We start from the raw sequence: 15791 nt of genomic DNA, 5'->3' as shown, positions 1-15791 counted from the left end.
CAACACTACACAACATTACACAACACTCGAACCTGACGCCAAAGCGGCGCGTGAGAGAGAACGGCGCCAGGCCAACAACGTGCGGGAGAGGTAGCTATACATACGACAACGAACAACACTCGACAACACTACACAACATTACACAACACTCGAACCTGACGCCAAAGCGGCGCGTGAGAGAGAACGGCGCCAGGCCAACAACGTGCGGGAGTGGTAGCTATACACACGACAACGAACAACACTCGACAACACTACACAACATTACACAACACTCGACAACACTACACAACATTACACAACACTCGAACCTGACGCCAAAGCGGCGCGTGAGAGAGAACGGCGCCAGGCCAACAACGTGCGGGAGTGGTAGCTATACACACGACAACGAACAACACTCGACAACACTACACAACATTACACAACACTCGACAACACTACACAACATTACACAACACTCGAACCTGACGCCAAAGCGGCGCGTGAGAGAGAACGGCGCCAGGCCAACAACGTGCGGGAGTGGTAGCTATACACACGACAACGAACAACACTCGACAACACTACACAACATTACACAACACTCGACAACACTACACAACATTACACAACACTCGAACCTGACGCCAAAGCGGCGCGTGAGAGAGAACGGCGCCAGGCCAACAACGTGCGGGAGTGGTAGCTATACACACGACAACGAACAACACTCGACAACACTACACAACATTACACAACACTCGAACCTGACGCCAAAGCGGCGCGTGAGAGAGAACGGCGCCAGGCCAACAACGCGTGAGAGAGGTAGTACAGATACAACACCGAACAACACTCGACAACACTACACAAAACTCGACGCCAAAGCGGTGCGTGACAGAGAGCGGTGCCAGGCCGACAACGTACGAGACAACACCGAACAACACACAACAACTCAACACTCATCAATACAATACAACTCTATATACCACAACACGTCACCACACAACACCAAATAAAAAAAAATAACACCAACACCACTACGTTACCTCTCATGCACTTAACAAAATGACGCTGATTCTGTTGTCTTTTCTCTAAACTATAGTACTTTAGAGTATGTGCATCTTTTTCTTTTTAATATTGTTAAAAAAAGGATGGAACATGAGTTTTACATTTAAAAAATTTTAGTGCACGCTACAAATTTAAACAATAGGCTCGTGACTGGCAACTAAAGTCACGAGGTTTCACAGCTCTTAATTAAATTTAAAACTGTCATTCTGTCTGTCCTTTTTATATTACATTAGCAAGAAGAGGATGTAAATACTCTAAAATTTAGGTGTGCTCAGAATCAGTACCATTATATACTTTTACTTTAGATTATACTGAACAAAATTTGTATTAATTACTCATCTCATGTAACATACGTACTAACAAATCATTTATTTATAATTTCAGAGCTTCCGTCACGCTAACAACATTGGGTCACAGTATTAAATAATTTACCTATTACATGAAAATTAACTATAGTGCAATATTTGTGCGTGTCTGTTTGTCTATGTGTTATTTTTTTCGTAGATTGTAGGTACTCTTTACGGAATTGGAGGTAAAATTAAAAATTAAGTGTGCTTGCTCTCAATAAAGCATGGTATTTAATATTAGTTTTATTTTAACATATTCGTTGTGTTCTAAATACAAGTGGTGTATTTACTTAATTATTATAATATAATAATATATTATTATGTAATTTATAACAGTTTATTCTAAAAAAATGGCAGTCATTTAGACTGCCGACAGAAGTGAAACTTAAAACTATGAAATAACAGGTTTTTTTTTGTGGATTCTATACGAATTTATTCGTAGTCTCAAAAAATTAAAATTTCTTGACTTTTAAATTAAAAAATTGGTTCCTAGCCTTAGACATTCTGGAGTTAAGGTTTTCACTCGTATCATGATTTGAAGTCTCGAGCATAAGCTAGTCAGTACCCTTATTATAAATGAGAAAGTGTGTTTGTCCTTCAATCACGTCGCAACGGTGCAACGGATTGACGTGATTTTTTGCATGGGTATAGATAAAAAACTGGAGAGTGACATAGGTTACTTTTTATCCCGGAAATTCAATTCCACGCGGACGAAGTCGCAAGCATCAGCTAGTTGATTGTAAATCTGTGTATGTCCAACTTTGGTGACGTGTAGGAACGCTGTATGCATCATGCTTGTGTGTGCTGTCACGCATTTAGTCAGTAAGTTGTTGTTTGAAACAGGCGGTCGGCTGAGCTCTCTCGCGCGCTGCCAAGGCTTCGGAGGTAAGCTTGTATTGGTCACTTTTAATTTTTTTTTCATTCTAGCGACCCGCCTCGGCTTCGCACGGGTACCTTATTACAATTTTCGCAGGGATCTCTAATTAAAATAAAATACAACGTTAGTTTTAGTATACGCAAAACCTGAAAGTAGTTTGTTCAGAATCAGTAACAGAAACGATTGCAATCGTTTTTACAACGTGTTATATTTGGATCAAAAAATACTTTAAAATCTTGCAAGTTTGGACACCTAGTTGAATGACCGCATGCACCAGCTGATTCGAGCCGCGCGAGCGGGAGCGCGCACGATCGACGCTAGCCGTCCCGTTCGCTCACAGCCGCTCGCTTGGGGTGACCATATTTTTGCGATACAACGACTCAACACAACAGGCTTTTAACATTTTGAAATTGCTGTATATAGTATTTTCTTTATGTAAAAATACTCAACACGTATGTCGGTTTTTGCGTTAACTAAAACTTACTTTGTATATAGCCTATGTTTCTCAGGAATAATGTAGCTGTCTACTACTGAAAAAAAAATTCTAAATCGGTTCAGTAGTTCCAGAGATTAGTTCCTACAAACAAACTTACAAACTATACCCCATTATAATATTAGTATAGATAAAAGAAGCATATTTTTTTATTATATCGGCATAAGCTTAATAAACTAATTCCGTTTGGGTTCTGATTCTTTAAAGAATTTAAAGATTTCGTGTACTGGACCGAAATATAAGCTTAGGCTGAGATTTATAGACCGTATTTAGGCTTTGCTCAAACTTTACTTAGAGTAAGAACGAGACAGATTTATGTATTTGGTATAAATCTGTCTCATTTTAACTGAAGATTAAGGCATACCGCATATTGTAAAATTAAGAGTTTTTAAATGTGACATTCATGTTCCGTCCGTCCGTTTTTTTAGGAATATTAAAAAGAGTGGGATGCAAATACTCTTTAGAGAAATGCAACAGAATCGGCGCCAGATGTCAGCCTAAGCTGGTCTAATAGACGAATTCTTTACTAACATAATGTGGCTAATTCCATTGTTCACAATCTCTAAACTAAACTAAAATGTCACGCCTAAATCTATTGCTATCCCTTTCATAATGTTGCTTGCGGAAAAGGATGGCACTAAATTTAGGCCTGTTAATTTAGTTTAGTTTAGTTTAGAGATTGTGTACAAGAGAATCGGCCCCAATATGTAGGTAAATTTTACTATGTCGCATAAACTATCAAACCCCTTCAAGATTAGCACGTTTCCCTCTCGCACTTACTTTACATTTCAGTAAAACTGTCCATTAATAAAAAAAATGGCTAGTATAATGAAGTAAGCGTCAAACGAAATTCACTGTTAAGTTTATACAAATCAATGTCCTCAAGGCTGATATTTGCATGCTAGTTGCTCCTCCGCCGACGAAGGTGACGACGAAATGGACCCTCAAGCAAAAGCACTGCGCGAGAAAGAGAGGCGGCAAGCTAACAATGCTAGGGAAAGGTGAGTTTTATGTTTATAGATATAAGATACATTTTCGCTTGAATGTCTGCATGATAATATTGAAAGAAAAATAGTTCATAACACTTTTAGAGATATGTTTATGTTTGATTATAGTCTTAAGGTTGAGATACGAGTATATAGAGCGCAATACTTTGCTTAGACTTAGACTTAGAGCGAGACAGATTTGCGTCATTGCCATATTTCTGTCTCGTTTTAACACTGTCTTAAGTCTGAGCAAAGTCAAACTACTCTGTCTAAGGCTGATGAGGTTGAGAACGAGACAGATTTATGTAAGAGATATAGCTCTGTCTCGTTTTTAATTCTGTCTTAAGTCTAAGCTAAGTCCGAGTGTGCTCTATATAGATCTCCCCCTATGTGACTAGTCGTTTGACTAATTGATTAAGGCTTATCTTTCGTACAAAAATTGGAATTGTGTTTAAATAAATTAAACGACACCTGATATTTTATAGAACATTACTAACAATTTGTATGAAATCAAAACTAAAATTCTGCTCTTCAATTGAATTGTTGGAATGCATTTTTTAAATCTTAGATCTACAGGAAAAGTACAAACTAACTTTGGTTAAATATTGTGTATATTTAATACTGTGACCCTACCGTATGCTTAGCTAACATTTACAATGAAAATATATGAGCTGTAAATAATTTATTTCTATAATATCTGGCCCCACTTAACTATAGATTATGAGCGTAGATTTCGAACGTTTTGAACATACTGAACCATTAGTACCCTGTCCACAATGTTATCTGAGAACTTCTTTAGAAATTCCCTCACGATGTTTATTTTTGCACCGTATAGCGCGTGGTAAAATGTAAATAACCACATAAGTTTTCTTAGAGATTTGTCCAGGAATTGACGATCCTTGATAAGGAATCTTGATATGGACAAATCGCTGATATAATTTAACAAAAAACCAAAGATTCCGACGAATTGAGAACCTCCTCCTTTTTTGAAGTCGGTTAAATATTTTAAATGGTGAAAAATTATAGGTACAGTTTCCGACAGGATAGATTACTCATCGGGCTTTAGGAAGAGACAATCGGCAGTTGTCTCTGTCGTTGAGACTGACAAGTCAGCGTTAAAATGTCACGTAGATGTTAGAGACGTCGACGAAGCAAAAGCTGCTCATCTAAATATATAAAAGGAAAAGGTGACTGACTGATTTACTGACTGATCTATCAACGTACAGCTCAAACTACTGGACCGATCGGGCTGAAATTTGTCATAAATAAATAAAAAGCTCAGAATTAAGTTTCAGTTAAAACGAGACGGATTTATGTCAACGAACGCTCTCTTTTTTTAAATTTATTTGTACCAAAAACATTTGCAATAAAGAGAAAGAGACTAAAAGTGGACAGGTAAGCACTTATCTCTGTGAGAGATCTCTACCAGTGACCCTTGGCAGTAAACAAAGAATTTTAAACATTGTCTTAAATCTGAGCAACGTTAAAGTACGCTCCATAGATTTCAGCGTCGGCTTTTATCGTCCAGTCTTACCATCTCCGCCAAATCATGTCATAGTTCGTTACTTTCTCCTCATATGTATCATGTATTTAAATTTTAAACGCTCATAAAATATGACTTATCTTCAGGATAAGGATAAGGGACATAAACGAAGCGCTAAAAGAGCTGGGTCGGATGTGTATGACGCACCTGAAGAGTGACAAGCCGCAGACCAAGCTGGGCATCCTCAACATGGCGGTGGAAGTCATCATGACGCTGGAGCAGCAAGTTAGAGGTAAGCCGAATTTACGCAGACACGACCGAAGCGTGACAAGCCGCAGACCAAGCTGGGCATCCTCAACATGGCGGTGGAAGTCATCATGACGCTGGAGCAGCAAGTTAGAGGTAAGCCGAATTTACGCAGACACGACCGAAGCGTGACAAGCCGCAGACCAAGCTGGGCATCCTCAACATGGCGGTGGAAGTCATCATGACGCTGGAACAGCAAGTTAGAGGTAAGCCGAATTTACGCAGACACGACCGAAGCGTGACAAGCCGCAGACCAAGCTGGGCATCCTCAACATGGCGGTGGAAGTCATCATGACGCTGGAACAGCAAGTTAGAGGTAAGCCGAATTTACGCAGACACGACCGAAGCGTGACAAGCCGCAGACCAAGCTGGGCATCCTCAACATGGCGGTGGAAGTCATCATGACGCTGGAGCAGCAAGTTAGAGGTAAGCCGAATTTACGCAGACACGACCGAAGCGTGACAAGCCGCAGACCAAGCTGGGCATCCTCAACATGGCGGTGGAAGTCATCATGACGCTGGAACAGCAAGTTAGAGGTAAGCCGAATTTACGCAGACACGACCGAAGCGTGACAAGCCGCAGACCAAGCTGGGCATCCTCAACATGGCGGTGGAAGTCATCATGACGCTGGAACAGCAAGTTAGAGGTAAGCCGAATTTACGCAGACACGACCGAAGCGTGACAAGCCGCAGACCAAGCTGGGCATCCTCAACATGGCGGTGGAAGTCATCATGACGCTGGAACAGCAAGTTAGAGGTAAGCCGAATTTACGCAGACACGACCGAAGCGTGACAAGCCGCAGACCAAGCTGGGCATCCTCAACATGGCGGTGGAAGTCATCATGACGCTGGAGCAGCAAGTTAGAGGTAAGCCGAATTTACGCAGACACGACCGAAGCGTGACAAGCCGCAGACCAAGCTGGGCATCCTCAACATGGCGGTGGAAGTCATCATGACGCTGGAACAGCAAGTTAGAGGTAAGCCGAATTTACGCAGACACGACCGAAGCGTGACAAGCCGCAGACCAAGCTGGGCATCCTCAACATGGCGGTGGAAGTCATCATGACGCTGGAACAGCAAGTTAGAGGTAAGCCGAATTTACGCAGACACGACCGAAGCGTGACAAGCCGCAGACCAAGCTGGGCATCCTCAACATGGCGGTGGAAGTCATCATGACGCTGGAACAGCAAGTTAGAGGTAAGCCGAATTTACACATGCGCGACCGAAGTGATTTGCTTCCTCGTTTCTAATCCGAATCGCTAGGATACAGAACGCGCTTTCGGCGTCCCTTTCACTTTTAATATGGTTACCTGCCCTCAAAATTGAATAAGCACCCTTTAGGCAAGCGCGCTCCACCTTAGGCTGCATCATCACTTGCCACCAGGTCTGATTGCAGCCAAGTGCTAGTCCATAAATAAATAAATAAAATATAGTATTGCAAGATTCCCAGCTAAATAATTTTTGAATGGTATTTCAGAACGTAACCTGAACCCGAAAGCGGCGTGCCTAAAGCGACGCGAAGAGGAGAAAGCGGAAGATGCTCCCAAGCTACTCGCCGCGCCCTTGCACCATTACCAACCCATGTCTGTGAGTATATACTTCAACACTAAGGCGGAAGCTTTAACTTTGCTCAGACTTAGGGCTTGTACACAAAACTGCGATGCGAGCTCGCACGTCGCGTCGCAACAACTTGCGAAGGAATGGTTACCTTATCGTGGAAGGGAGACGCCTTGCCGCACGAAATCGCATCGCAGCAATTCGTGACGCAACTTTCTGGTTTGCGAACACGAGTCGCATCGCATCGCGGTTTTGTGTACAGTTCCTTAAGATTGCGTTAAAACGAGATAGACTTATGTGAGAGATATAGCTTTGTCTCGTTTATACACTGTCTTAAGTCTAAGCTAAGTCAGAGTGCGCTCTATAGATCTCAGCCTAAGTGGGTCTAAAAATAGCATAAATATGTATTTGTTTCCTTTTGTGTAATTATAAGTTTATTATTTGTAACTTGTTGATAAATTAAAATAAAAAAAAATTCAACAGTTTTCTTACTTTATTAATGTTTCTCTACAGGGCTTGGGTCAGGTGTCGGGGCAGCCCCCCTCAGGGCCACCGCAGCAATAGCGACGCCCCTCGCGCCTCTGCGCGCTGCCGTGAACCCCTCCGACCCCCCGTGACCCCCCTCGACGCCAGTCGAACCCCACCCGCGACCCCTAGCCGGTACTAGGGGCTGTTAGCCATTTATCTGTGTGAATATCTGTAAAATATATTGTGTTAGTACTGCTTTAAATGCAAAAAAATATTTTTTTTTTTTACTTTGGGTATTGGTGCTAATTCGGTTGTGTACGATCTCAACCAAACCAAATTGACAGATCTAAAAGTAGTGCTATCCCTTTCACAATGTTTCCTGCTGAATAGGATAGAACTACTTTCATTAATTTAGTTTAGTTTAGACATTGTGCACAACAGAACTTTTATTGAAAATTATAATTTTGGTGTATTTTTTTCAACTCAACATTTTTTTCTGTCTGTATTTTTATTGTTTTCTTGAACTGTCATAGTTTTTTCTTCTTCATTTTTTTGTATTTTTTCAGTTTTGTCATGATGTTGCATCAATCATCATAGACAATTTCAGATAATTTTTAAATTTTCCTTTATAAATTTATCAAAACTCGATTTTTCATTTGATTTTAAGTTTTTTTTGCATTAACACGGTACTAAAACATTCTAATAAATTAAATCACACTCAACATAAATTTAAAAAGGCGTTACTTTAATTTGAAAAAATAGATTTTAAAAATCCCAGTGATTTTATTTTATACATTGACGTCATTAGCACACGTCTGTACTCTGTAGTTCAAATTGTTACTCAGGTACACCCAAGCGCGTCTGTAGACGCGTTTTAGTTTTTTATTCTGTGGTGATTATAAAAAAATAGACTACAATTTCCAAAGAGTGTTGAAAAGCAGTGCGTAGTGAATAACCGGACTTGAATAGTTAAGTGTGTATATTATAGTTTTATAATATAAACGGATGACGTCATACAGTGGAGTGACGTCAAAGTGACGTTAATTGACGTCAACAACCCAAAGACATTGGGTTATCCACACTTGTAAAATAAAATAGCCTAGATTTATGTATAGGTAGCCCTTTAGTGTAATAATTGATAAAATAGTATATACGGAAAAAAAGATATTTTTAATTACATACCGATTTTAAATATTAACTTTTTTTTCGCTGCCATAAGCGTAGGTTATACTTATAAGGTTCCGGAGTCCATTTTTTTAAACAAACATGGCAACATCACTCGTCGTATCATTTTGGTTTTTTTTTTCACTTGGAGTTTTTTCAAAATGTGCTAAGCAGCTAAAGTTATTACGCTTGACAATAAATCCGAAAGTGGACTTCGGATATATCAAGTTATATTTAGATATGATTTGAGCGGTTGTTTGAAAAAATCGAGCGATTTTCGCATTTATTGTGACTAAATTAGGTTTTTTTTTTGGTTTTTGATTTATAATTGATTTCCAATATTGATTTTTTTAACGAAATCAGTTATAAATCGAATATTTTTTTAATAAACACGAAAATCACTCGGTTTTAAGTTGAAATGAGTTTAAAGTGTGAAGACGAAATTATAGAAAGAACTATGTTATATTGTCGCGCTAAGCCAAAAACAATTTTTTTTTGTTAAAATTTTCTAACTTTTCTAATATTTGAAAATTTATGTAATCGGTAATTAGTAACATTCATGTACATTTGTACTAAACATTTTTACAAGTTTTTTTAGTTAATATTTCAAAAGAAATTTTACGGGTACAAATTTTACAGTAATCACATTTCTGTTTGAATTAATTGTAAGAAATAAAAGTACCCATAAACTCTTAAACTAGCATAAAAGTTTTTATGCATCTTTTAACGTGTAAAAAAACTTTTTTACAAATCTCAAAATATAGATTTTTTTTTGCTCTGCGTGGCAATTTTTGCATAGTTATTACGATTGTTCATTAGACAAAACTGGCTGCTAACTTATGTATATGTACTTAAGAATTTTATTATTTTAATAAAATCTATTATCTCAAACTCCAGTGAAAAATGAATTTTTAAACCGGTTAATTACGCTTTTGCGTATCTTTACTATTTTTTATTTTACATACGTTTTTTTTTTTAAATTAAATGTAGCTCTTATTTTCTTTATTTTGCACTTATACATTATATTTTTTGTCAAGTTACAAAAGCAAAGATTACTATACAAAATATTTTTTGTAATATTTATAGATGATTTTTAAAAATTATCGATTTTTTACTGATTTTTAATTTATTGAATGAAAAAAAATGTGTAAATAAGTATTTGCATGAATTTTAACTAAATGGCACGACAAACTAAATATTTTGTATCGTAAACTTTTTTTGCCATATTTTGACAGTACAGACAATTTTTGAGTTTTTCGCCAAATTTTATGAGTGAAAAAGAATAATGTTTCTTCGGCATCTAATAAATCTAAAAAATAATTTTAGAAAAAAACTATTTATACGAAAATGCCATATTATTTTTTATTATTTTTGTAATTTATAGTTTAAATTCTGCATAATAACATATGAAAACATAATAAATAAACTTTGAAAAATTTTTGACACGTAAAAATCATGACGTAATCAATTAATTTTTGTATATAGAAAAAATTATATGATATTTAATTTTGAAGCTCAATATTTTGATCGTATAATATGATTATGTATTTTGTAGTTGCATTTTAAAGTTTTTTTTTTTGAAAAATAAATCGATTTTGTATGATAATAATTTTTTTAATAACGATCGCTTTAATACATGACAGCGCTTTAGGAGTATAAGATGATATTAAGGGTAGAATCACACTCATAATTCAAGACACGACTTGAAGTAACTAGACGTTTATTGTGTCAAATCAAATTGTTTTAAATTCTATAGCTAGATTGACACAGCGGCGAGCGCTGTGGTCTTATAAGTGGGAGGTCCCGTCTTATTGTCTCTGGTCTCATTATCACTCCTAACGTCAAAGACGTGCCGCCAAGTGATGTAGCGTTTCAGTAGGATGCAACATAAGTACTATTAGGGGTAGGGGCTTAATTAAACTGCCGTACCTCTTGCAAGCTAATTCACTTTCTTCATCTTACACTGCATCGTCACTTATCCACTTAGCACCAGCTGAGATCGCATTTAAAGTAACATGTCATCTAATAAAATTAAACTAATATATACTAATTGAACCTGCGCTGATTTTATTTGTAGTCGAAAATAGTTACTTTTTACGAAAAAGTTTGATAAATAATTATTCAGTTACGTTAGAACCTTTACTTAAGAGAGTTGGAAACGCACCCTGTTCTTAGAAGAAACCCTCAACAAACTTCGCCAAGTACGATTTTTGTTATCACCACATCACAATATAATTAAAAGCTTCATTCTCATACTTTTCTGTCAATTCTTCTAAGCCATCTTAGGCAACATTATCATATTCTATCAGGTATGTTTTTGGTAAAACGATTGTCTATAATAATTTTTATTAAAATAAGTACCCAATTTTTTACCTGTTTATAGAATTTATCTTAATATACAAATTATTACAATTTGATTGAACGCAAAAACGCATCGCGTTTCAAGTCGCGTCTTGTATTATGAGTATGCTTCCACCCAATCTCTCTTGATTGGATCAATTGCGGATTGTACTCAAAGTAGTCTCGATTACGTAAAGTACAGTTTGGAGCAGTTGTTTAGTTCTAAACTCTGTATTATATAGGTTTAAGGTTAATTTTCGTTTGACAGTTGAATTTAGATGACAATATGGCGGATACGACATGACAACTCAATACGGCTGCCGAGTCGGGCTCGGTTGAAAAAATTAATTTTTTTTGGTCAGTATGGAGAAATCTTAAACCAAAGTGGATGCAGAAAAAGTTATTTTTGGAAACATTATTTTGCTCTTTTCTTAATAAATAGAAAACAAATTAGACATACAGTTTGATTTATAGTTATTATTTATACATTCCTTCCTTCCTTATTTGTAAATTTACTTAAATTACTTAAATTCGTGTAAAATTGAATTAAATCTACAGGCAAATAAAACCTGAATATATTGTAATGTCAGCAAAAAAAAGTCTTGTAATACTTTATCTTGGCTTACGAAAATCTGTAAAAGAACGATTTTAATTAATTATCTGCAACTTACGTAAAATGATAAGGAAACCCTTATTAAACTTTTGCTGTAAAATTAAAATCCAGCATTTAAAAAAAAATCATAAAAAGTTCACCAAAACAGTAATTCTTCTCCAACTATTTTGATTTAAGAGTTTTGTGTACTGTACCAAAACAAACAAAAACCGCCTCTATAAATACGTGACGTAGAATCGAAAGTTGATTGACAAGTATAAAAAAGTAAAAGTTCAAAATATTTTTTTATAGTTAGCATTGTATTTTTCGTAGTCTTTAAGTGATTCACTTACTTTTATGATCGCGTCTTAGGTTTTAGTTGTCTTCTCTTCCATTTAGCGTTTATTGTATAAGTTCTTTTTTATTTTAATTAATTAATTAATTATTATTATTGTCTAATATTATGATTTTTTTTGTTGTCCGTACATACAGTGTATATGTAATATGGCAGGTTTATAAATATACGAACGGAAATAATAATACATAATATGTCGTGTTCTAGTGTATATTATATTGGGTATAATATGTAAGATATAAAGTGGGAACATACTTTAAACAGGCAACCCGTGTTAAGTCATTTCAAATTGTGTTATTTTCTAACACTATGATCATACTACAAATAGTATTTTGATTTTTGAGTGCAATTGTACTCATATAAAACACTGGTATTTGTTTTGACCCGCGCTGCGTGTTCAAAGTATGTTCATACCCTTAAGAGTCCTAATTCTCTAAGACATTGAAATAGTAAAGGCGCTCGAAACAACGTTTTGTGACGTCAAATTTGACACCTTTACTGTCAAATTTGTCGTCACTAATCGAAATTAAATTAAACTTTACATTTTTATGCAAGAACTGGCAAACATATAAATTACGTAGACACATTTTCAAGTATTGACCAATTTGACAGTAGAATTTGCAGGTATAGTCCGTACAAAATGACTTCTCACGCGCCATTTGAACTTCATGACTCAAATTGCATGTCAAAAGTACGATTTTAGTCCTTATTTTGACCGTTTTGACATGACAGTTGACGCATAGAGTTAAAATGGCGCGCGAGGATTCATTTTTTACGGACTATACATAAAATTAGACTCTATCGTATATCAACACAGTCTCACAAGAAAATATTGCATATGTATATTGTCAAATTCATTACAGTTCATAATTTATATTTTACAAAGAACTGTCAAATTTCACGTAAAAAAATATTAAGATTTGAATGTCATAGCTAATCAGGATCTAACTTTTTGAGAAATATACTTTGACGTATTGGTAGAATACACACTTGCGTCAATTTTGAGAACGGACTCGCCATATTTACTCCACGTGTCAATAGTACGGTTTATCCTTGGACTATATTCGTATAGCGAGTAAAATTTAACTCCTCACGCGCCATTTTTTAACTTTTTGTGTCAAATTTCAGGTCGAAACTACGATTCTAGTCCTTATTTTAAAGGTGAACCGTACTTTTGTCATGACAGTTGAGTTAGAGTTAAAATGGCGCGTGAGGAGTCATTTTGTACGGACTATACATGACAGTTGACACACTGCAGATATGGCAAGTCCTTTCTCAAAGTTAACGCATTATATGTATTACGTATTATTATTTTTGTATTGGTATTGGACCATCAGTAATTTATTGCGGCACTGGAGATGTTCTGTTCTATTCCGAGACAATCCTGGTGATTGTATCTACCTTATGAGGCTTTTGTTTGCAATTTTTTATTTTGTTAACCGTCCCCGGTCGCGCGACTGTCGCCAGCGGTCGCGCAACTATCGCCAATAGTAGCACAACTATCGCCAATAGTCGCGCAACTATCGCCAATAGTCGCGCAACTATCGCCAACGGTCGCTAGTGGTCGCGCGACCAGCCGGGGCGGTGTCGGAGCGGTTGTTCAGTTCAAATGCATAGTTTAAAAATAATATGATTACAAGAAAGTTCTAATTATAAAAATGAATAATATTAATTAAATATAAATGTGCCATTCATTTTGCTATATTTTGTTTTTTATTTTGACGACCCACACGTGACTGCATGCCAGACTCCTCCATAATGTTCTCTAAGGTGTGAGAAGTCTGCCAATTCGCACTTGTCCAGCGTGGTGGATTATGGCTAAACCCTTCTCATTCTGAGAGGACAACCGATGGGTTGATGATGATGACCCTTTATTCATGATTTTTTTAATTTAAAGATAGTTAATTATGCTTTATGAAAAGCTATGATGAAATCACTTGCATTGAAGGTACTAAGAGTGAGATCTATAGAGCGCACTCTGACTTTGTTTAGACTTAAGACAGAGGTATATCTCTCACATAAGTCTGTCTCATTTTAACTCGATCCTAAGTCTGAGCAAAAAGTGCGCGCTATAAACTTCAGCCTCATTTTACGTGGCAGGAAATGGACGTCGGAAGGGCATGCCAAAGCTTAACGGTTTGTATTAACGCCGAACAAAAACGTTTCGTGCAAGTAGATTGGATAGATAAAATAAATTAAGTAAGTAGTAATTGATTCTTGCGGGTTCGACTCCCGAATCCCGAATATGTTACATCAAAGAATGCCTACCAGTCGACAGTCGCAATGCACCACAGAGTACATTATATATACTGGTATAGAGACGTCAGCTAATCTTTCGTAGTGGCGCCATCTGTTTCTAATTGCAGTAACTATTGTATGTAATTTATTTTTAATTTTTGCCGGCCTTGGATACTAGTTTTTTAAGGTCAACTATATAGCTATACGTATAACAGGTATAACACGTGTGCAGGTTTGATTCATATATTATTTTTATAGGTAGTGACTTCAAAGAAAATACGAATCAAAAATTATAATCCCGCTTAGGTGAGATATGTTGTGGCCGTATGGTAATAATTAAATGCGGCAACGGTGAAAGATGTTTATTGAGAGCCGTCTTATGATCTACTCTCGCTTATGGACTAACAATACTAATAAATAAATCTTACATACTATTGTTTAAATCTTATTGCTTAACTACCTAACCTACATAATTTTGCATCACCTCTCTTTCAATCCGATGTGCAGGCAACCTACTTCGATATATTGAGGAGTTGCATTTTTATGTTACAGCTAATATGAACATGCTACGTTTAAACTGTCAATTCGTACATATTACAACTCCCCTGAAAATGTATGCGGTTACCCCTCCCCTTAAAAGAAAAAAAATGTTAGACGCTACATCGAATCTGAAGAAAAGATGATGACAATCACAAAAATAAAATCTAATGCTAAGTAAAATTAAAATTATGTAAGGAAACATTTTTTTTTTATTGTTACTTCCTGTGCTCAAGTGCAATTTATCTTATCTCTTACTACGTATGGGCATACTTTCAACCTTACTTATAACTAGAAAAATCGTAATCTATTAAATGCAGTCAAGGATTTAACTTTTACAAAAGTTTCGAAAAATCTCATCATAATAAAATAATCTCAAAATACCATCATAGGTATTAGATATGTATAAGCTGAGGTACCGATTTCACTAATCGACTTAGTTGTCTCAAAAGATTCTTTGACCTATCAAATCGTCCTCATCATCAGTATACAGCTGTCGTATAGCATCGTCGTAAGACGGTAAATATAAGGTTTCTATTCTAAAACCCATAATAATACCTATTATTAAGTAAACATCTCAGGTATTCATATTTCCTGGACAGTCAAAATAAATCTCTCCTAGTCTTCATCTTCCTTTCAAGTTACTTCTTCAAATAATACAAATAAATAAACAAATCAACAAACGCGGCGCGTACTCTCTCCTAATAAATATTTAACATAACATGCTTGCAAGCATTTTTCATAAGACTTATAGTCTTCATCAAACTTATTTCTTTCAATAAGTATTTCAATAACATTCAACTTTTCATTAATAATTCTAGGTCTTTCACTAACACCAGCGCGGTAGATAATGATCAAGAGTCTAGACATATATATAGTTGAATGAGGAGGTACTAAATATGCGCAAAACATCGCGTCCAAACAAATAAATAACAATCATCTTCCTACGTCAGTATGTCTCAATCCCAAAATAAATATTGTATATTTTATACCTATAGCACTTCTACAGCC

The 15791-nt window shown here is 36.3% G+C and overlaps 1 protein-coding gene across 8 annotated transcripts in view; it reads left to right on the top strand.

The window, feature by feature from the left end:
- Window positions 1–7835, top strand: part of da (transcription factor daughterless) — a 124049-nt gene extending 116214 nt beyond the window's left edge. For 6 of the 8 annotated variants that reach the window (XM_069507954.1, XM_069507953.1, XM_069507957.1 and 3 more), the window contains 4 exons: window positions 3661–3756; window positions 5371–5516; window positions 7007–7116; window positions 7600–7835. In XM_069507954.1, coding sequence (XP_069364055.1) covers window positions 3661–3756; window positions 5371–5516; window positions 7007–7116; window positions 7600–7650 — 403 coding nt within the window. In that variant the 3' untranslated portion in view covers window positions 7651–7835. The remainder of the gene's footprint in view (window positions 1–3660; window positions 3757–5370; window positions 5517–7006; window positions 7117–7599) is intronic. The other 2 variants (XM_069507958.1, XM_069507955.1) reach the window with 1 other exon arrangement.
- The last annotated feature ends 7956 nt before the right edge of the window (window positions 7836–15791 follow it).

Source organism: Maniola hyperantus, chromosome 27 (genome assembly GCF_902806685.2).
Source record: "Maniola hyperantus chromosome 27, iAphHyp1.2, whole genome shotgun sequence".
Classification (NCBI taxonomy): Eukaryota; Metazoa; Arthropoda; class Insecta; order Lepidoptera; family Nymphalidae; genus Maniola; species Maniola hyperantus.
Note: the sequence above shows the minus strand (reverse complement) of the source record. Positions and strands in the feature narration are given on the sequence as shown.